The 18,339-nt window shown below is 33.8% G+C and overlaps 2 protein-coding genes across 2 annotated transcripts; both read left to right on the top strand.

Annotated features, from left to right (window-relative positions):
- The first annotated feature begins 3,442 nt into the window (after positions 1–3,442).
- LOC114728495 (terpene synthase 10-like) lies at positions 3,443–6,408 on the top strand. Its single transcript, XM_028915412.1, has 7 exons — positions 3,443–3,685; positions 3,831–4,092; positions 4,177–4,555; positions 5,204–5,424; positions 5,525–5,661; positions 5,774–6,022; positions 6,118–6,408. Exons 1-7 carry the CDS (start codon positions 3,443–3,445, stop codon positions 6,406–6,408), a joined length of 1,782 nt encoding a protein of 593 aa, XP_028771245.1.
- A 2,568-nt stretch (positions 6,409–8,976) lies between these two features.
- On the top strand, positions 8,977–14,061 carry LOC114728493 (terpene synthase 10-like). Its single transcript, XM_028915411.1, has 7 exons — positions 8,977–9,256; positions 9,333–9,582; positions 9,617–10,055; positions 12,509–12,727; positions 13,144–13,282; positions 13,380–13,628; positions 13,733–14,061. The coding sequence occupies exons 1-7, from the start codon at positions 9,011–9,013 to the stop codon at positions 14,024–14,026; spliced, it is 1,836 nt and encodes a 611-aa protein (XP_028771244.1). The 5' UTR covers positions 8,977–9,010; the 3' UTR covers positions 14,027–14,061.
- Positions 14,062–18,339: the final 4,278 nt, after the last annotated feature.

Genomic DNA, 18,339 nt, shown 5'->3' with positions numbered 1-18,339 from the left:
ATTCTGGATATGTAAAGTACAAACACTGTTAGCTTTAGCTTGAAACCGAAGAATATACAAATTTGTCTATTTCAACTTTCAAATATTGATTAGTACTCTTCTGGTCAAGAAAAATGTATTGATTAATAATCAATATGATATTTTTAATATTATGAATTAAATTATATTATCTTAATATGACCGGTCTGACCCCGGTCTGACCACGATCTGACCAGTAACCCTTGACCCACTGTCTTGACCGGTTTTTTGTTTCTCGGTAATTTTCTCTTCTGGCTGACTCGCTTCCCACTGCGTTTTCCTAACATTCCACGGGATTTCCGCTACTCTGACGTCGTCGTCGTCCTCTCTTCTCTCCGCCAGCATATTCCATCAAAGTACGTGTTTCTTCTCCTCCTCTCTTCGAATAACAATTTTAATGGCTTACTAGTTGTTATTTAATGCTTTTAAACAATTGGATATTCAGTTTTTTTTTCCTTCTAGAAACATGAATTTTGCAATGTAGTTGAGTTTTATATTGATTTGTGGTTTTATATAGTGGGTATGCAAATTTTTGAATCCTTAGTTGAACTGATGGTTGTTTGACGCTTTTAAACTCTTGGATATTCATTTATTCTCTTGAAACATGAATTTGACAATGTAGTTGAGTTTTATGTAGTTTAATATTGATATATAATATATGTAAATTTTTTAATCGAAAACAATATTGAAATAGGTTTTTATTGAGATTGGTGTTGCCATGGGAAATTATTTTTTTAAACTAAGCAAATGTTATTAAATTCTGTTGATCGGACAAATATAGTTAATGATCTAAAAGATTTTAATTACAATTAAGAATTGCAAACATGTGATGCTTTATAAATAATGGTGCAGTGAGTGCAGCGGAAGGTTTTTAGTAATTTATTAAAATCCGTACAATAATATAATTAACCTACGAATGAATCAAACAAAGTGGTAGGTACAGGCTTGCATAAATTAAAAAGAATGTTAAAAAAAAGTATTGAGAAAGTAAATGTCGCTCCTATACTGAGTACTGAGTAATGACTCCATTTCCGCTTAATAGTATCCTCCTTATTGTAAAACAAAATTATCAAAATAATGTGATTCAAAATATTGGTTAAATCTAGTTGAAATCAATAAATATGTAAGATATATACATGTTTTTAAAACTATACTCTTGCTTATAAAGAAATTAGGCGAGAGATAGTAAGTGAAAAATTCAATGCAGAGGATAATATATGGCATATATTTAATGACAGTAAAATGAAAAGACAAGTTTAAAATTTCATACAAAAATAATTTGTTTTTTATATTTAGAGACATCATTATGAAAGAAGCTGTTTTTTATAGAAAGAAACGTAAGTAGTAAAGCCCGCCCAAACTGCTAGATGACTCTAACATGATATCTAGAACAGAAACAATAGATGATTTTGCAATATTTGACATCTATTTTCTAAAAGATCAAATTTCAAGATGAATCAAATTCCCTTTTTAATTCTCATTTCAAGAGAGGGAATGGAGAATGAATTCCATTTTAAGCAAGGAACAAAAAACCGGACCGGATATTAAACCGGTTGAGACAGTGGGTCAAGGGTTACTGGTCGGACCGAGGTTGGACCGGGGTCGGACCGGTCATATTAAAATAAAATAATTAATTCATAATATTATGTATCTTGTTGATAAAAATGCAACCAGTAAAGGATATACTCCTCATCAATTGAATACAATGTATCTTGTTGACTCCATCTTAAAACTTTAAAAGTACTATCAGTTGTGATTGAGGGGGGGGCAGAAGCAAGAACGGTGAATGCTGTTTATAAGCTTATTTGTTGCGATGCCTTAACATTAATTTACTTACAGTTCCAAATTCCAATGCAAGGCAAGTATATTTTTGCCATAAATCATATCCTCTGTCTCTCTACTAAAGATTTTTCTCTTGTTAAAATTAAAAACGAAAAAAAGATACTTTTCCTAGGTACAATCTTTACATGCGCAGCAGCGTAGGAAATAACTGGTTATCTCCTCCCTTCCCAAACCTTTCATTCAACAGCAAAAGAGAAAGAAGGCACAATCCAGCTGAAAGGGAAAATTTTTGAGCTTACCCACACACAACTTAATGCACCGAAGACGAAGGGAACGCTAACTTGCGATGAAGCGATTTTGGGGCTTAGACCTGCGGCAACTTGCGATGATTGCGATTTTGGAGCTCAGACCCTCAGACTTACGAGCTTAGATGGTTGAGGGAGACCGGAGATCAGACTTGCGAGATTGCGATTTTGGAGCTCTGCCGAACAAGGAGCTCTGTCGGAGATCGCCGTGCTGTCAGTGACGCTAGGGAGCAAGGATTTTGGAGGAGGTGATTTTGGTTTTAGGGAGGGAGGCGAGATGCTATTTTGCGAGCCAGAGGAAATGGGGAATCAGATATTCAGATTCGGGGGAGGGAAATAGGGGGAAGTCGACGGGAAAGGGAATTAGGAAAGGAAGAAGGAATTTTTTTTTTAAATTAAAATGAGCTGTTTCGTGCGTTTGGCAGAACAAAAAAGAGGGAACCGGCTAACCCAGTGAACCGGGATTACCCGGTTTTGTACCGGTTATGACCGGTTCAACCGGTTCTTTACCGGTTCGATAGGCCCCCGGTTCAACTCCTGAACCAGACCGGACTGCAGACCGGTTCACCGGTTTTCCAGTCGAACTGGCCGGTCCGGTCCGGTTTTTTTTTCCTTGATTTTAAGGCATAATAGATTGGAAGATCTCAAATTGAAACAAGAGTTACTTTAATAATTGATTTCAACACGAGAAAATTTACAAGGGACTTCTTATTAAAATATCCTCATTTTCACTTTTTATATAAACTTTTGCTCTTACGTCTACCTGGGATACTTTTCTGGGGCAGTGAGTCCTGCCAAACCTCTTAGTAATTTATGCAAACCCGTAAAATTAAATCCAGATTGTGATGCTGTAAGGAAATTAAAAGGATAACGATATATAAAAGGGCTGCAAAAATTAAAAATACAACAAAGAAAGAAAGTGACAAATACGGATATTTAAATGATTCCGTTCACCAGTCCCAAAAAAAAAATGATTCCATTCCTCTTGAATGTTTCATGTACAAAGAACTAAATGATTCTCAAGAAAATTTAAAAACAATTAATGTCTCTTTAGAAAATTCAAACTAAATAATTAAATGTTTCACACATATTTTCATGCAGCTTCCTTGAGATTTCAATACCACACACTGTAATAAACGTTTAAACAGCTTTCTGTACCAAATACTATAAAAATGGAGCCGTTCTATATCCTTACCCAAACCAAAAATAAAAAGACTAATAAATATGTGGAATTAAAGGATTCATAACAATTATAAGTAGAGAACTTGGCGTTCCATGGTCCTCAGAACATCGCCCAAAAAAGTAGAACTAAGTAGAAGCTTTTTCTTTTCACTCCAATGGCTCTCTACCAGTTTCCCTTGCTTTCAAATGCTATTATCTTCAAAACCAAAATGCTCCAATCAAAACCAATGCCATCACTTCCAACGGTTAAGACCTCTGGTGTTCCACGTCCAATCCAATGCAAGGCTTTAGCCACTATTGTTTCTAATCGAAAAGATTCTTCTCGTGGATCTGCAAATCACTTTCAACCTTCAATTTGGGATTATGATTATATCCAATCGATAAGAAGTGATTTTGTGGTACGGCCTGTTTCACGTTCATTTACTTGTATTGCTCAAATTTTGTTCAATATCATGATGATTTTTTTTTTTGCCCTTGCGAATGATCGATTTTCTAATTATTATGACCCACAATTTATGATGGCTCAACTTTGAAATGTTACAGGAAGAATCACATCTAGAAGAAAGAGATCGGTTGAAGGGAGAAGTAAGAGTGATGCTTCTGACTTTGACAAATCCTGTGGAACAACTAGAGCTCATCGATGACTTGCAAAGACTGGGAGTGGCTTATCATTTTAGCCAAGAGATAAGAAAAATAATGGAAAAGATTTACAATAATGACACATTCAAGGTAAATAACAATTTACATGCCATGGCTCTTGAATTCAGACTATTAAGACAACAAGGCCACTATGATGTGTCATCAGGTATGAATTTTATCATCATTACTGAGAATATAGAAATGTCTTCATATATCAATACCAATAATTATTCAATTTGGATATTTTCAGAGACTTTTGATGGATTCCTCGATAAGAATAGTAATTTTCATTCTAGACTTTCGAGTGATATCAAAGGTTTGCTATCTTTGTATGAAGCTTCTTTTCATTCAATGGAAGGTGACATAGTTTTGGATAAAGCGAGAGAGTTTAGCTCAACTCATCTCAAAGAATTTCTGAACAAAAGCAATGAAGACGATGAGATATCACTCTTAGTTAGTCATGCTCTGGAGTTTCCACTACACTGGAGGATATTGAGATTAGACACTCGATGGTTCATCGATATTTATGAAGGAAGACCGAGCATGAGCCCTGCTTTGCTTGACCTTGCTAGATTGGACTTCAACATCGTACAAGCTATTCACCAAGACGATATGAAAAATGTATCAAGGTAAAAGTATTACATATTCAACCTGCTAGGAAACTTGATTATTTTTAGATCTTAGAACTCTTACAATGATTAACATTTTATTGGCTGAATATTTTCAAGTAAAATTTTCTGTCCCTATGAAATTTCTTTCACAAATATACAACACTTCATGTCTGTTTGGATTAGTTTTTGGATAATATATTTTGAAAAAAGTGATTTAAAAGAATAAATTTTAGTAGAATAGATTTTATGAAAAAAATGATTGGGCATGATATCCTTTGTGACAAAAGTGATTATTGGAATTTCCACAATCTATTTTTCCACCAAAACTGTGATTTTGGTTTAAGCCAGAAAAAATAATTTTCTATAATAACTTTTTCGCAAAAATTATTCTACTCAATTTTTTTCTATAATATATTCGGCAAAAGCTAATGTAAGTACACCCGAAGTTGTTCTCCCTAAATTATGTCCGTTTATCTTATAATTCAACTCAGTAAGATTATGAGTTTCAAACATATTTCTCAATTTCATCTTTTTAGAGATGAAATCGATGGAACTTCAAGAAGAATTTTACAAAGCGCTAGTCCTTCAAAGAATGTAAAAAGGATTGAGAAAATAAGCATACTGCTAATAAGAAATCTTTTTCACTTCATGGTTTTCTTATTGAAGATGGTGGAAAAGAACTGGACTTGGAGAAAAACTGAGTTTTGCAAGGGATAGAATGGTTGAGAACTTCATTTGGACAGTGGGTTTAGCTTTTGAACCACACCTTGGCAATTTTAGAAGAGCGATGTCAAAGGCTAATGCATTGATAACTACAATTGATGATATTTACGATGTTCACGGCACTTTGGAAGACCTAACACTTTTCACAGAAGTTGTTAATAGGTTAGTAAGTTGTCTTTTGATATATGTGTATATATATAATTTGTTGTCCTATAATCTTCATAACATTTGTTAAAAATTTATTCCTATTTTACCACATAGGTGGGGATATAAATTCCATGGATGAACTTCCAGACTACATGAAAATATGCTTCCTTGCACTTTATAATTTTGTCAATGAAGTGGCTTTTGACTTCCTCAAAGAAAATGGGTGCAACATCATTCCACACCTTAAGAAAATGGTATGCGTTGATTTGCTTCATGGATTTCATGTTTTCGTAGTTTTTATAATCTAAATTACATAATCATGTTATTTCCTGATTTTATATATTCACTATTGTGTCTAATTTTCAGTGGGCTGATCTCTGTAAATCATATCTGGTTGAGGCTAAATGGTACTATCGTGACTATAAACCCAGCTTTCATGAGTACCTAGAAAATGCATGGATTTCAATTAGTGTACCAGTCGCACTTTTTCATGCCTATTTTTCACTTCCTAATTCAACAAATAAGGAGGACTTGATTTGGTTAGATGAATATTCTAATGTTATCCGATGTTCATCAACCATTTTCCGCCTTGTCAATGATTTGGGAACAGCTAAGGTATCATGTCACAATCCTCTCATATTTAATTAACCATTAAGTATTACATGAAACATATATGATATTTTTTTCCCTCCAAATCTTTAATTTTGCAGAGAGAAAAGGTGACTGGCGACATACCCAAATCAGTTGAGTGTTATATGAATGAAACAGGAGCTTCTGAAGCTGATACTCACAAGCACATAAATTCCTTGATCTGTGAAACTTGGAAGAAGTTGAATGAAGAAGTTAGCAATTCTTCTTATAATTCAAGGAGTTTCGTTCAAGTTGCTGTGAACCTTGTAAGGATGTGCCTGCGCATGTACCAACATGGAGATGGGCATACTGTTCAAGATGATGAAACTAAGAATCGTATAATATCACTACTTTTCAAGCCTATTGTATGACTTTAATTAATTTGATGGAAACGAGCCTATTGAATTTGCTTATCAACGTATGTGCAAGAGTTTGTCAAACATTTTCAAATGTCGTTTATTTGTTTGGTAATCAATCGTATGTGCTTGATATGAATAATGCTTTTGGTCCTTCCTCCGATCTCTTCTTTTTCCTTCTTCCTCTCTTCCTCTCTTTTCATTTTACTTTCTCCCTTTTCTTTCTTGCTTGGCTGACTTTCTTAGCAAAAAATTAAATAAGGGAATAATACATTTTTCTGTGCTCTCATCTCATTTATCAATCAAATTACATAATTTCTAAAGTCCAAATTATTATTTTAATGTCTGCTTTTGATCAAATGGGCCAAGGGTGTTCTTGCGTTGTCTGCCATTGCTTCAGATTTCGCCACGTATGTACTTGAGAGAGACTGGATTGTCCTTCCAAAAGCGTGATTAGGCTATTTAGGTCTAATCTTTCAATGATTATGAGATTAACCTTCCACAAATGCTTCTTGAAGATGATTCGATCATATAACTAATGTGAGACCATCAATAATTTATATTAATCAGGGTGTACTTTCCCAATTTTTCTATAGTCGAAATTTGGTCTCTAAGCATCTTTCCTTAATTAACCTTTTGAGAAATTGCCCTATTTTTGAATAAAATAATATAAAATATTTTAAAACCAAACTTTAGATTTATAGAGCATGAAACCATTTTTATAAATTCAAAATAATCCAGATTATGTATCATTGATGGCAAAGAAATCAAAGAAAAGGATAGGGTTATATAGCCAGTGCGTCTTATAGAAGATCTTGCACCGACAAACTAGGTTGCTTGGGAATGAAAACATGGCGCAGCAAGTATAAACAGGGTATATTATTTGACTTAGCAACCATGATATTTTTATACCGTCTTAAAAATTTCATATGCATTTTCCCACTCAACAAAAGTTTATGATGAAAATCTAAAGCAGAATACTTCATTGACAGATTTTCAGGTTAATGCTTTTTGAAATATATCTTGATCACTTGAAAGGCAAATTACTAATTAACCTACCCTCCCGTTGTCTCTATGAATACACAATAAATGGTTGTCAGGGGCAATAAAAAAATAAGCATCCGCGCAAAAAGAAAAGACAGAAAAAATATACGAGCACATGTTTTTGAAAGGACTGATTTTAGAACATCACATTTTACGACTATGAAATGTAATTTACCCCCACGGGAGAGATTCTTGGAGCAGGAGTGCTTCTCGTGATTTGTGACGGAGACAACTCAGGGCATGGAAACCATTGCAAAGTTCTTTTGAAGCCACAAAAAAGTCTAAAATATCAAGCAAGCGTGTGGATAAGAGTTGCATAGACGTACAATTATTGGGCCACAAATGTCACAAGTTCACAACCACAACCATCTGTATCAATCAAGCCTTAAATGAACTTATTTACTTATGATTTGAAATTTTTTTTAAGCATGTTTTAAAAAGGCAACACGGAGATGATTTGAAACTTTCATAGATCCATATACGTTAGCTTATTCTTTTTTATTTTCTTTGTGAGTATTCAAAATTTAATTTCATTTTGGCTTCAACATAATAATTTTTGCTTAATTATTGAAGGATTACGGACCCGTTAGTTCCAGAAATTGTTTAAATAAAATTCAAGAAATTGAAGTAAAGGATATTTTGTATATACACAAAATATTATGTAATAGAAAAAACAAAAGAATTGGAGCACACGTGATTTTCACGTCGCGACAAGTGGGATCTTGTGTTTTGTGAAGGAATGCAAGACTTGGATGGACACCACCGCTAGTGTGTGGATAAGTTCGGAGCACATACAATTATTTGGCCACAATTATCATGATAACCACAACCATGGCCACCAAATACTAAATGAACTTGTTAACTTGTGATTTGGAACTTCTACATCCATACATTCGTTTAATGATTGGAAGAATTACAATAAGATCCTAAAAAAAATAATTACAAAATAAGTTTTAGAGGTTGTTATTGCCTACTCTAGAACTTGTTATTACAGGTTGCTTATACTGTTATTAAAACTTATTGGTAATTATTTTTCTTGCTTGGGATTTGATTGTAATTCTCCCTTAATGTTTTAAGTTTTTTTATTTATAAGTCATTTTTAACATGTTTTAAATTAATTATATTATAAATTTAATAACTTGTTAACTTTACTTTTATTTAATATATGCACTTTTTATTAAAATAATAGTTGATACAACAATAAATTAATGATGAAATTGTATATTTATATCAAAAGTTTAATATAAATAGGATAAAATTTCTCTTCAGCTTATAAATACGACTAGAGGAGCGTTGCTTGAATAAAATTCAAGAAATTGATGAAAACAATAATAATTTTGCATATAAAAATAATACAATAAAATTGTGGCAATAAAACATGGTCCACCACCCCGGATTACAAATCTTATTTTTGGTTTAGTGTGAAATTCAGGTAAAGGTTCAAACACCAGTAAGGTAATGGTTTTAAAGGATCCATACCAAATATAAATGGATATACAACTGGGATTCCCATTGCCCCCTGAACATCGGAAAAGAAAGCAGAACTAAATAGACGCTTTTCCTCTCCACCCCAATGCCTCTCCCCAAATTTCCCTTCCTTTCAAATAGAATTCACTGGAAAGCCAATATTCTCCAATATAAACCAATACCCCCAGCACTGTCAACAATCATGATCTCTACTGTTCCCCGTAAAATCCAATGCAAGGCTTCGACCACTATTGTTTCTGATCAAAACAATGCTTCTCGTAGATCTGCAAATCACTTTCAACCTTCAATTTGGGATTATGATTATATCCAATCAATAAGAAGTGATTTTACGGTATGGCGTGTTTCACGTTCATTTACTCGTATGGTTTGTTAAAACTTTATGATGGCCTAATTTTAAACTGTTATAGGAAGAATCATATCTAGAAAGGAATGATCGGCTGAAGGAAGAAGTGAGAGTGATGCTCTTGACTTTGACAAATCCTGTGGAACAACTAGAGCTCATTGATGACATGCAAAGACTGGGGGTGGCTTCTCATTTCAACGCAGAGATAAGGAACATAATGCAAAAGATTTACAATAATGGCACATCAAAGATAAATGACAATTTATATGCCATGGCTCTTCAATTCAGACTCTTAAAGACAACAAGGCTACTATGATGTGTCATTAGGTATATGATTTATATTCACAGATTATAAAGTTCACAAAAATCACATCACTACTGAGAATGTAATTGCGTGGTTATTTTCAGAGTCATTTGATGGATTCCTGGATGGGAAAGGTAATTTTCATTCTTCCCTTTCGGGTGATAGCAAGGGTATCCTATCTTTGTATGAAGCTTCTTTTCATTCGGTGGAGGGAGAAATAGTATTGGATAAAGCAAGAGAGTTCAGCTCAACTCATCTCAAAGGATTTGTGAACAAAAGCAGTGAAGATGATGAAATATCACTCTTGGTTAGTCATGCCTTAGAGCTTCCACTACATTGGAGGGTATCAAGATTAGAAACTCGATGGTTCATCGATGTTTATGAAAGAAGACTGAACATGAGCCCTACTCTGCTGGAGCTTGCTAAATTGGACTTCAACATCATACAGGCTACCCACCAAGAGGATATGAAACATGCATCAAGGTGAAAATAATGATCCATACCATAATTAACCTGTTAGTAATTAAAATTAACTAGGGAAAACCATATTGGAGGTACCTATACTTTCTCTCAATTTTTAATTTGATACCTATGTGTTTTTTCCCCTTTAATTAAACATTTAATTTTATCTTTTTAGTAACATTAACTCTTATAACTTTGTTCTATTGATATTTTTAGTCTTTACATAAGGATTAATGATATTAATAGAGCAAAATTAAAGATTTAGTTAAGAACAAAAAACACATAGGTACCAAATTGAAAATTGAGAGAAAGTATAGGTACCTCCAATATGGTTTTCCCAATTAACTATTCTCTCTAATTTTGAATATAAGAGCTAGTTGAGAGGTCTGTTTGGTTCCAATTATACAGGCCCATTTGGCATGCTAGAATTGGACCCATGGGAATGGAAATGAAATTAAATTCCATTCTTCAAGCATACTTGCCATGGTAAGGGGGAGCACTTGGCTTCCATATGGAAATGAATTCCATCAAAATCAATGAAGTTGGCTTCCATTAAAAAGCCCAAAATTGATGCAATTGTTTCAGTTAGGGTTGGTTCCAATTACAGGGGCCCATTTGGTAGGCTAGAAATAAGCCCATGGAAATGAAAATGAAATCAAATTCCTTGCTTTAATAAACTTCTTTTGTACAGTTAGGGGAGCATGGAACTAGCTTCCATATGAAAATGAATTCCATCAAAATTGATGGAATTGGCTTCTGTCAAAAAGCCCAAGATTTGTAATTCCAACGCCCATAATTCATTTGTGTCCCTTCCTTCTTTCGGCTATTTAAGCTTCACACCACCACCAACAAGCTTCTGCCCCTACCGCCAATGGTCTTCTCACCCACTGTGGCCAAGCTTCCACCCACTACTATGCCTTCTTCATAACTTTAACAGTGAGTATGTAGAGAGCCCAGATTTGAAGCTTTTGGAGAACCATGACTTTGTGAGTTTTGAGAATTGAAGTGTCACCATCAACCAGCTTTGACGACAACTACAATACTGGCTTTGACAGCATCTGGATTCAATGCAGTGAACATTAACGTGAATCCGAAGCCGAATATGATGAACCGAGAGAGGACAGGGATGGGCATGACTTCTTCTTTTGTACATCGGCAGTGGAAGTCACTAAGACCACCTGTCTCTCTCACCTTCCTACTCAGATCCTCACCAACGATTTGCTGCTTTGCCATCCACGTCTCTTCCTCTACCGAAAACCGCCCAAAACTATGCCGTTTTAGGTGTTAAAATTGAAGGCCGGCTATATCCCCGCCCCCCGCCCCGCCCCGCCCGCCCCCCCGCCCCGCCCCGCCCCGCCCCAAAAAGATCAACATCCTTCACCCTGAAGCATTTTTTTCAGTAGCGTTTAGCATCCTAAAATAAGTTTTAGTGCACCTGACACCAAAAATATTTTTCAGTAGTACTCAGTATCTAACAAGCTGCACTCTAAACTATTTTTATAGTAGCACCTAGTATTCTAAACTAATATTTAGTGCATCCAGTACTCTATTATTTTTCTTATAATAACAGCCAATATCTTAAAATTAATTTAGAATGTTGTGTGCTACTAAAAAAAATATTGTATGTTCAACGTGCTAGATCTTGAGTGTTATTGGAAAGATATTTCAAAGTGATAAATGCACTAAAAATTATTTTAGGATATTGGATGCTACTAAAAATACTTGAGTTATAAATATTGGTTTGGAAGAAAAAAAAAGAGTGATCGGCCTCCATTTTCAGGACAATACGTGCTACTGAAAAAATAGTTTAGAGTGTGGCTTGTAAAATATTGGATACTACTGAAAAATATTTTTAAGTGCCAGGTACATTAAAAATTATTTTAGAATAGTGGATGTTATTGGGAAAAGAATCATCAACATTCATTTTTACACCCAAAACGACATAGGTTTGGGTAAAGGAGGAGAAGTGGATAGTTCCCGTATTTGCTCCTATGTCTACCCTCGCACTCGACCCACAGAAGTCTGTCATCACTTCCTATTGGCAACATTTTTTTTATCTCTTCCAACTTCATCTTGATTAACATTTTTAATTTAATTTTTCAGATCTTTAGAGATTTAAGAGACTTGTTCTAGGTTTGATGTTTAAGCAACGCTTCAGGTCTAGTTTGATATTTTCATGCGAAACCGACCCTGTGACCTCTCATATACAGCGGAGTATTTCATGCCATTATATTACAATGAGCTAAGCTGAAAGGAGTATTTGTAGATTTTATAACTCTTACAATGATTTACCTTTATCGGTTGCTTATTTTGAACTACAATTTTCAGTCGCCATGAAATTTCTGTCATAAATATACAACACTTCGTCTATTTTACTATTCAAGGCAGTAAAAAAATTATTAAGAAAAGAGAGGAAATAAGCATACTAGTAATAAGCCAATCTTTTTCACCTAATGTATTTTCTCTATTTGAAGATGGTGGAAAAGAACTCAACTTGGAGAAAAGCTGAGTTTTGCAAGGGATAGAATGGTTGAGAACTTCCTTTGGACCCTGGGTTTGGCTTTTGAGCAGCAACTTGGAAATTTTAGAAGACTGATGTCAAAGGTTAATGCATTGATAACTACAATCGATGATATTTACGATGTTCACGGCACTTTAGAAGAACTAAAACTTTTCACAGAAGTGGTTAACAGGTATGTAAGTTCTCTTTTGAGATGTGTATACATATAATATTACCTCCTGTCCTTAATATAAGAACTAGATAACTAATTTGAATAGATTATGAAAATTAGTTAAGTTAATTATTTGTAATAAATAAATGTTATCTTTTTTAAAATATTATTGCTAGTAATATGTATTAGTTATAACTACCTTTAATAAAACTTTTAACATATGCAGCTATTACAAGGACTATTTTGAAAAAAAAAGAATAAATATAATAAACAAAATAAATTAAGGTATTATATTTAGGACTAAGTCTAATATTACATTAAACTACTTCATATATTAAGAATTGAAAGTAGTATTGTCCTATAATTGGCACAATATTTGTTGTAAAAAAAAGTTGGCATAACATTTGTTACCATGTTATACCTCTTTTACGTCATAGATGGGATATAAATGCCATGGATGAACTTCCAGACTACATGCAAGTATGTTTTCACGCACTTAGTAACTTTGTCAATGAAGTGGCTTTTGACTTTCTCAAAGAAAATGGACGCAACATCCTTCCACAACTTAAGAAAGTAGTATGCTTTGATTTTTCATCTTTTCTATATAATATAAATCAATTAATCATGGTATATTCTCATTACATATATCAATTATTTTGTCCAATTTTTTCAGTGGGCTGATCTCTGTAAATCATATATAGTTGAGGCAACATGGTATCATAGTGGTTATAAACCCAGTTTCCATGAGTACCTAGAAAATGCAAGGAATTCAATTGGTGCACCAGTCATACTTTTCCATGCTTATTTTTGCCTTCCTGATTCAACGAACGAGGAGGACTCGATTCCATTAGAAGAATATTCTAGTGTTATTCTCTGTTCATCAATAATTTTACGCCTTGCAAATGATTTAGGAACAGCTAAGGTATCATCATATAATCCTTTCATATTTGATTAACTACTGAGTACTGCATGAAGACGGTATTGATTTTCTACATTATATATATATATATCTCTTAAATTTTGCAGAGAGAAAAAGTGACTGGCGACGTACCGAAATCAGTTGAGTGCTATATGAATGAAACTGGAGTTTCTGAAGCTGATGCTTGCGGGCACATAAATTCCTTGATTTGTGGAACTTGGAAGAAGTTGAATAAAGAAGTTAGCAATTCTTCCTCTTATAATTCAAGGAGTTTCATTCAAGTTGCTGTGAACCTTGCAAGAATGGCACTCTACATGTACCAACATGGAGATGGCCATACTGTTCAAGATGATGAAACTAAGTATCAGATAATATCACTTCTTTTCCAGCCTATTGGATGAATTTATATGCAACGAGTCTATTTAATTTGCTTATAGACTCTGTCTGTGCAAGAGTTTGTCAAACATTTTCAAATGTGTTGTTCAGTAATCAATCCGTATGCTTGATATGAATAATGTTTTTGAAGTAATTAATAATATCTCTTGTTCTTAATATAAGACACACTTGACTAATTTAAAGAGATTAAGAAAGTTAAATAAATTATTTTAAAATATTTATAATTATCATTTTTTCCAAAATAATTTGTCTGACTTATTAATTAATATATAATCTAATGATATGTTTTAGAGAAATTATGTAATATATACTATAATTAAGTAATTTATTAAGATTTCTTAATTTTTTAAACTTATCAACTCGATTTTATATTAAGAATTGGAGGTAGTATGAAGTTTGGAGGTTATTTAATATGGAAGGAACTTGTCATATCATGACTTAAGGAAAGTTTTCCAATTGATGCAACTTAAAATGCACTCTAAAAAGTTTTCATATTGATGTTGATGTGATTAAGATAATATACGATTTCCAATATATACATTTGAGGAAAGTTTGTGAACTCGTCAATTGAATTGATCCTTGTGTTAATGAATTAAGGAAGGATCTATTTAAAGCAAGAACTAGAGCCTAACTAGTAACTAATTAATTATGACACCGCACAATCAAACCACAAAAGTGAGTTGTTTTCTACCAAATGTATCAAAGGATAGTGCAATCCAAAATAATGATGCATATGATAATGAATTATATATATCTGTAGGATCCTCAAAGGTGGTTGGTAGCATATGGTTGATAAATCCTAGTATTTTTATAATGATTATATAAATTATCTTGAACTTTTAACATTTTACCAAAGTTTAAGTGAATTGATTAATTGGGAAAAAATTTAATTGTGTGAAATAATGATTAATTGGACAGATTTAATCACAATTAATTTCCTTAAGTGCCCTAACTTCTTAAAGAGGCATTGGTGAAATTGGCTCCCATCCAGTTGCACTTTATTTTCTTTTATTTTATTAGGACACAAATGGGCTATTAATATCTTTTCCATTTATCATGTTGGGCTGTTTAGGTGTCACATATTTGGGCCACGAATTAGTTAGATTTTGGGCCACTCCTTCGTCCCATGTGCACACCTCACCTGAGACCCAATTCCCATTCCATTTACCCAAATTCCACCACAGGTCATCCGCCATTTTTAATTCATTCGAAGCACTAGAAAATGCCCTTAATTCATTGCTTGGTGCAACACCTCACTTTTATATACTAATAGGATCATTTTAACGTCTGTGAATCACTAACGCCAAGTTTCCGTCCTGGAAAAAGACAGGGAATTTTTTTTTTTCCCTTTAGCATTGGAATCCATTGATCAAATATTTCAAACCTTCAGATAACTGATGAGTGATCCAATATCAACCCTGCTTTCAACTTAATCTATTATCACCTAAAATAATTTCATACTATACAATCTTATAATATTATATTAAAAATAAAGCAACGCTCTTGGTTGACAGCATATACGTTTACCTGGCAATGCTCACTTCCTTCTTCTAGAGGATACAAAATAATATTTCCATAGAGCAAGTAAAGTTATTTGCCCATATATTTTGCTATACAATTTACAGAATTATAACAGGTATCTCTGCTCTTCAACCAGCTCACCTTCTTCTCAAACAACCTCCTTATCCTTCGAGCTACTAGCCTTCACTGTTCATCATAAATGGGAGGGTGAGATTCTAAAGAATCCCCGTAGTAGTAATTTCCATCAAACAAATGTGCAGATTACATAAAGCATGCAAAACAAGCCAAAGTGGTACATAACCTTGCAAGCTAATGCAATTAAGCATTTATGCGCAATGACAGATAGACAAGCTGAATAAATAATACGCAAATAATTGGCAATCACTGCCCCATGTCTATTAGACAAGCTGAATAAATAATGCGCAAATAATTGACAATCACTGCCCCATGTCTATTAGACAAGCTGAATAAATAATGCGCAAATAATTGGCAATCACTGCCCCATGTCTATCAGTTACACGTGATTACGGCTAAATAATCCATGCAAGGAATTAAGGATTACATGTTCTCATGCTTTAAAAAAGCAATATGGCACAAACAGACATGCAGCAATCATACACAAGTGTAAGGTAGGAAAGAACTATTACCTGAACCTTCTGCTTCAAAATCAAACCTTACTTGTTTCCTTTCTCTTAGCTTCTTCGGTAGGCTCTTGCAGATATCAAAAGCTATTATATTAGTAAGGGTAGGTTAATGCTTGATCCAACATAATTTATAAATTAAATAACCCTCTTTAATTCCCAATCTCTTTCCATCTCTACCCTTACTTAATAGTTGATCATCCTAGACAATTTTCATATTCAAACTATTCTCTTTGAAAGACTTCCTTCCTTATCTCAACCCATACAATTACTTTACTTAGTAACTAGTCATCTTGGTCAAAAATACTATTTCTATTTATTTTATTTTAAGGACAATGTCATGTCTCACATGCATTTGCTTTCAAGTCCACTTACTTGAGTTTCAATCAAGTAAAAAGTCCGAATGACTTTGAGTTACACGTACTCATTTATAAATACACATTCAATCTCCCTTGTTAGAAATTTAGTCAAATAACTCAATCATTTGAATCCCCACTAAACCATTCATAATTCATTTAAACACTTGACTACCTTCCAACATTAACCGTTAGCCTCAATTATTTGGATTCAAATCAAGAAGCTCTACCTCTTTCTTAACAAGCTTGATTTTCCTTAAGCAAATTCCTAGCTTAACTTTATTTAACTTGATAGCACACGTGTATACATATTTAAGAGAGCTCACAAATCCTCTTAATCCTTTCAACAACAATAACTTGATTCTATAAACATTCTTTAGTCAATTACAATTCCTCTTCACCATTTGCAAACCTTAAGAACACAAATTTCCTTCTTGTTTCTTGAGTAACTTTAGGATATCTAAAACCAATATTTAATCTTCTAGCTATCAAGCATCAGCTAAGTCTCTATTAATCATTTCTTACTTCATTTGATAATTCTCTAACTTCTTACTTAATTTATAATTTCACTCTTTAATAACTTCTAAGAATCTCGATTGACTTAAACCCAATATCCCTCTAACTCAGCAACTTTTACATTAAACCACTCTCTCATTTGCACAGGGACCCTTCCCCAGTAACTCTAACATCATTTTACATCTACACTATTGTCGAAATCAATTGTAAAATGTTTTTGCTTCGAATCTGAAGTTTTCCCAGATTTTCAACACATACCCAAGACTAATATTTGACCATACTTACTCACCTTATACACTTAAATTTTTCTCCTTTTCCTCCTTTAAATCTTACATTCCCTATTCAACCTTTTAACTATAAAACACACCCAAGCCTCACGGTCAATTTCCTACCACTCATACACTCCCCCCATTCAAACAGCAATATAGCGTATATTTATATGATCCTATATATATATATATATAGGTGAACCAAAATCACAACTGTATATATATTTACATGTCATCAACCTTTCTTTTCCACTGAACCCGAAGCTAAAAACTTGCAGGCATAACAATCTCTATTCGGTAAACTCAAAAACAGAGCAAACAGCACTTGCATATATCTACACACACATATATACATACTTATACCGAAACTATATATATATATATATGTCAGTTCGGTCTCCTCTCAAACCAGTGAACCCGACGCCATATAACATCCAACAACCAGAAAGAAAAACAGATATCATTAACTCAAGTGATTAACGCCTGTGTTAGAAGCTAAGAACCAGAAACGAAAACAACATGCAAGCGCCGAAATACACTCCCCTGTCACGGATTCAAAAAGCAGAGCAACCCGTCACACACAAACTCCTTCTGGATCCCGTGGCATATGCATATGTCTATATATATATATAAAAGAAGCGTCCTTCTCCTCCCTTTAACCTCTGTTTTCGGTTGACATAAACAGAGGAGAACAAATGAAACCCATACCCAAAACCAGAACAAGAAGCAACGACGTCTAAGTATACCAGTATATTATTTCAGTTCGGTAATCTCAAGACAAATTATCAACCTTACATGCAAGCTTGAAAACCAACATCAAACACTTCAATCTACCCATAGAATCCGAATCCATCGGTCCTTTTATCCTTTCCATCACTTTCTCTCACTACCCTTCTCTCTCTCTCCTCAAACACGCCATAACCACTTGGATAACAGGAAAGAAAATGGTGGGAGGTTGATCAGGATGCTCACCTTGACAGTTTAACCGGTTTGCATGCAAGTGTAACTCCTCAGA

Source organism: Neltuma alba, unplaced genomic scaffold (assembly GCF_004799145.2).
Source record: "Neltuma alba isolate B1F8T4 unplaced genomic scaffold, ASM479914v2 tig00012536_pilon, whole genome shotgun sequence".
Lineage (NCBI taxonomy): Eukaryota > Viridiplantae > Streptophyta > Magnoliopsida > Fabales > Fabaceae > Neltuma > Neltuma alba.
This window is presented reverse-complemented; position numbering and strand designations above follow the sequence as displayed.

What these genes read in the sequence shown, in the direction of transcription:
- LOC114728493 (XM_028915411.1), top strand. Translation starts at nt 9,011, where the DNA reads ATGCCTCTCCCCAAATTTCCCTTCCTTTCAAATAGAATTCACTGGAAA. An exon ending in CAATAAGAAGTGATTTTACG is followed by an intron (nt 9,257 to 9,332) that starts GTATGGCGTGTT and finishes AAACTGTTATAG; the next exon opens with GAAGAATCATATCTAGAAAG. An exon ending in GATATGAAACATGCATCAAG is followed by an intron (nt 10,056 to 12,508) that starts GTGAAAATAATG and finishes CTCTATTTGAAG; the next exon opens with ATGGTGGAAAAGAACTCAAC.
- LOC114728495 (XM_028915412.1), top strand. Translation starts at nt 3,443, where the DNA reads ATGGCTCTCTACCAGTTTCCCTTGCTTTCAAATGCTATTATCTTCAAA. An exon ending in CGATAAGAAGTGATTTTGTG is followed by an intron (nt 3,686 to 3,830) that starts GTACGGCCTGTT and finishes GAAATGTTACAG; the next exon opens with GAAGAATCACATCTAGAAGA. An exon ending in GATATGAAAAATGTATCAAG is followed by an intron (nt 4,556 to 5,203) that starts GTAAAAGTATTA and finishes TTCTTATTGAAG; the next exon opens with ATGGTGGAAAAGAACTGGAC.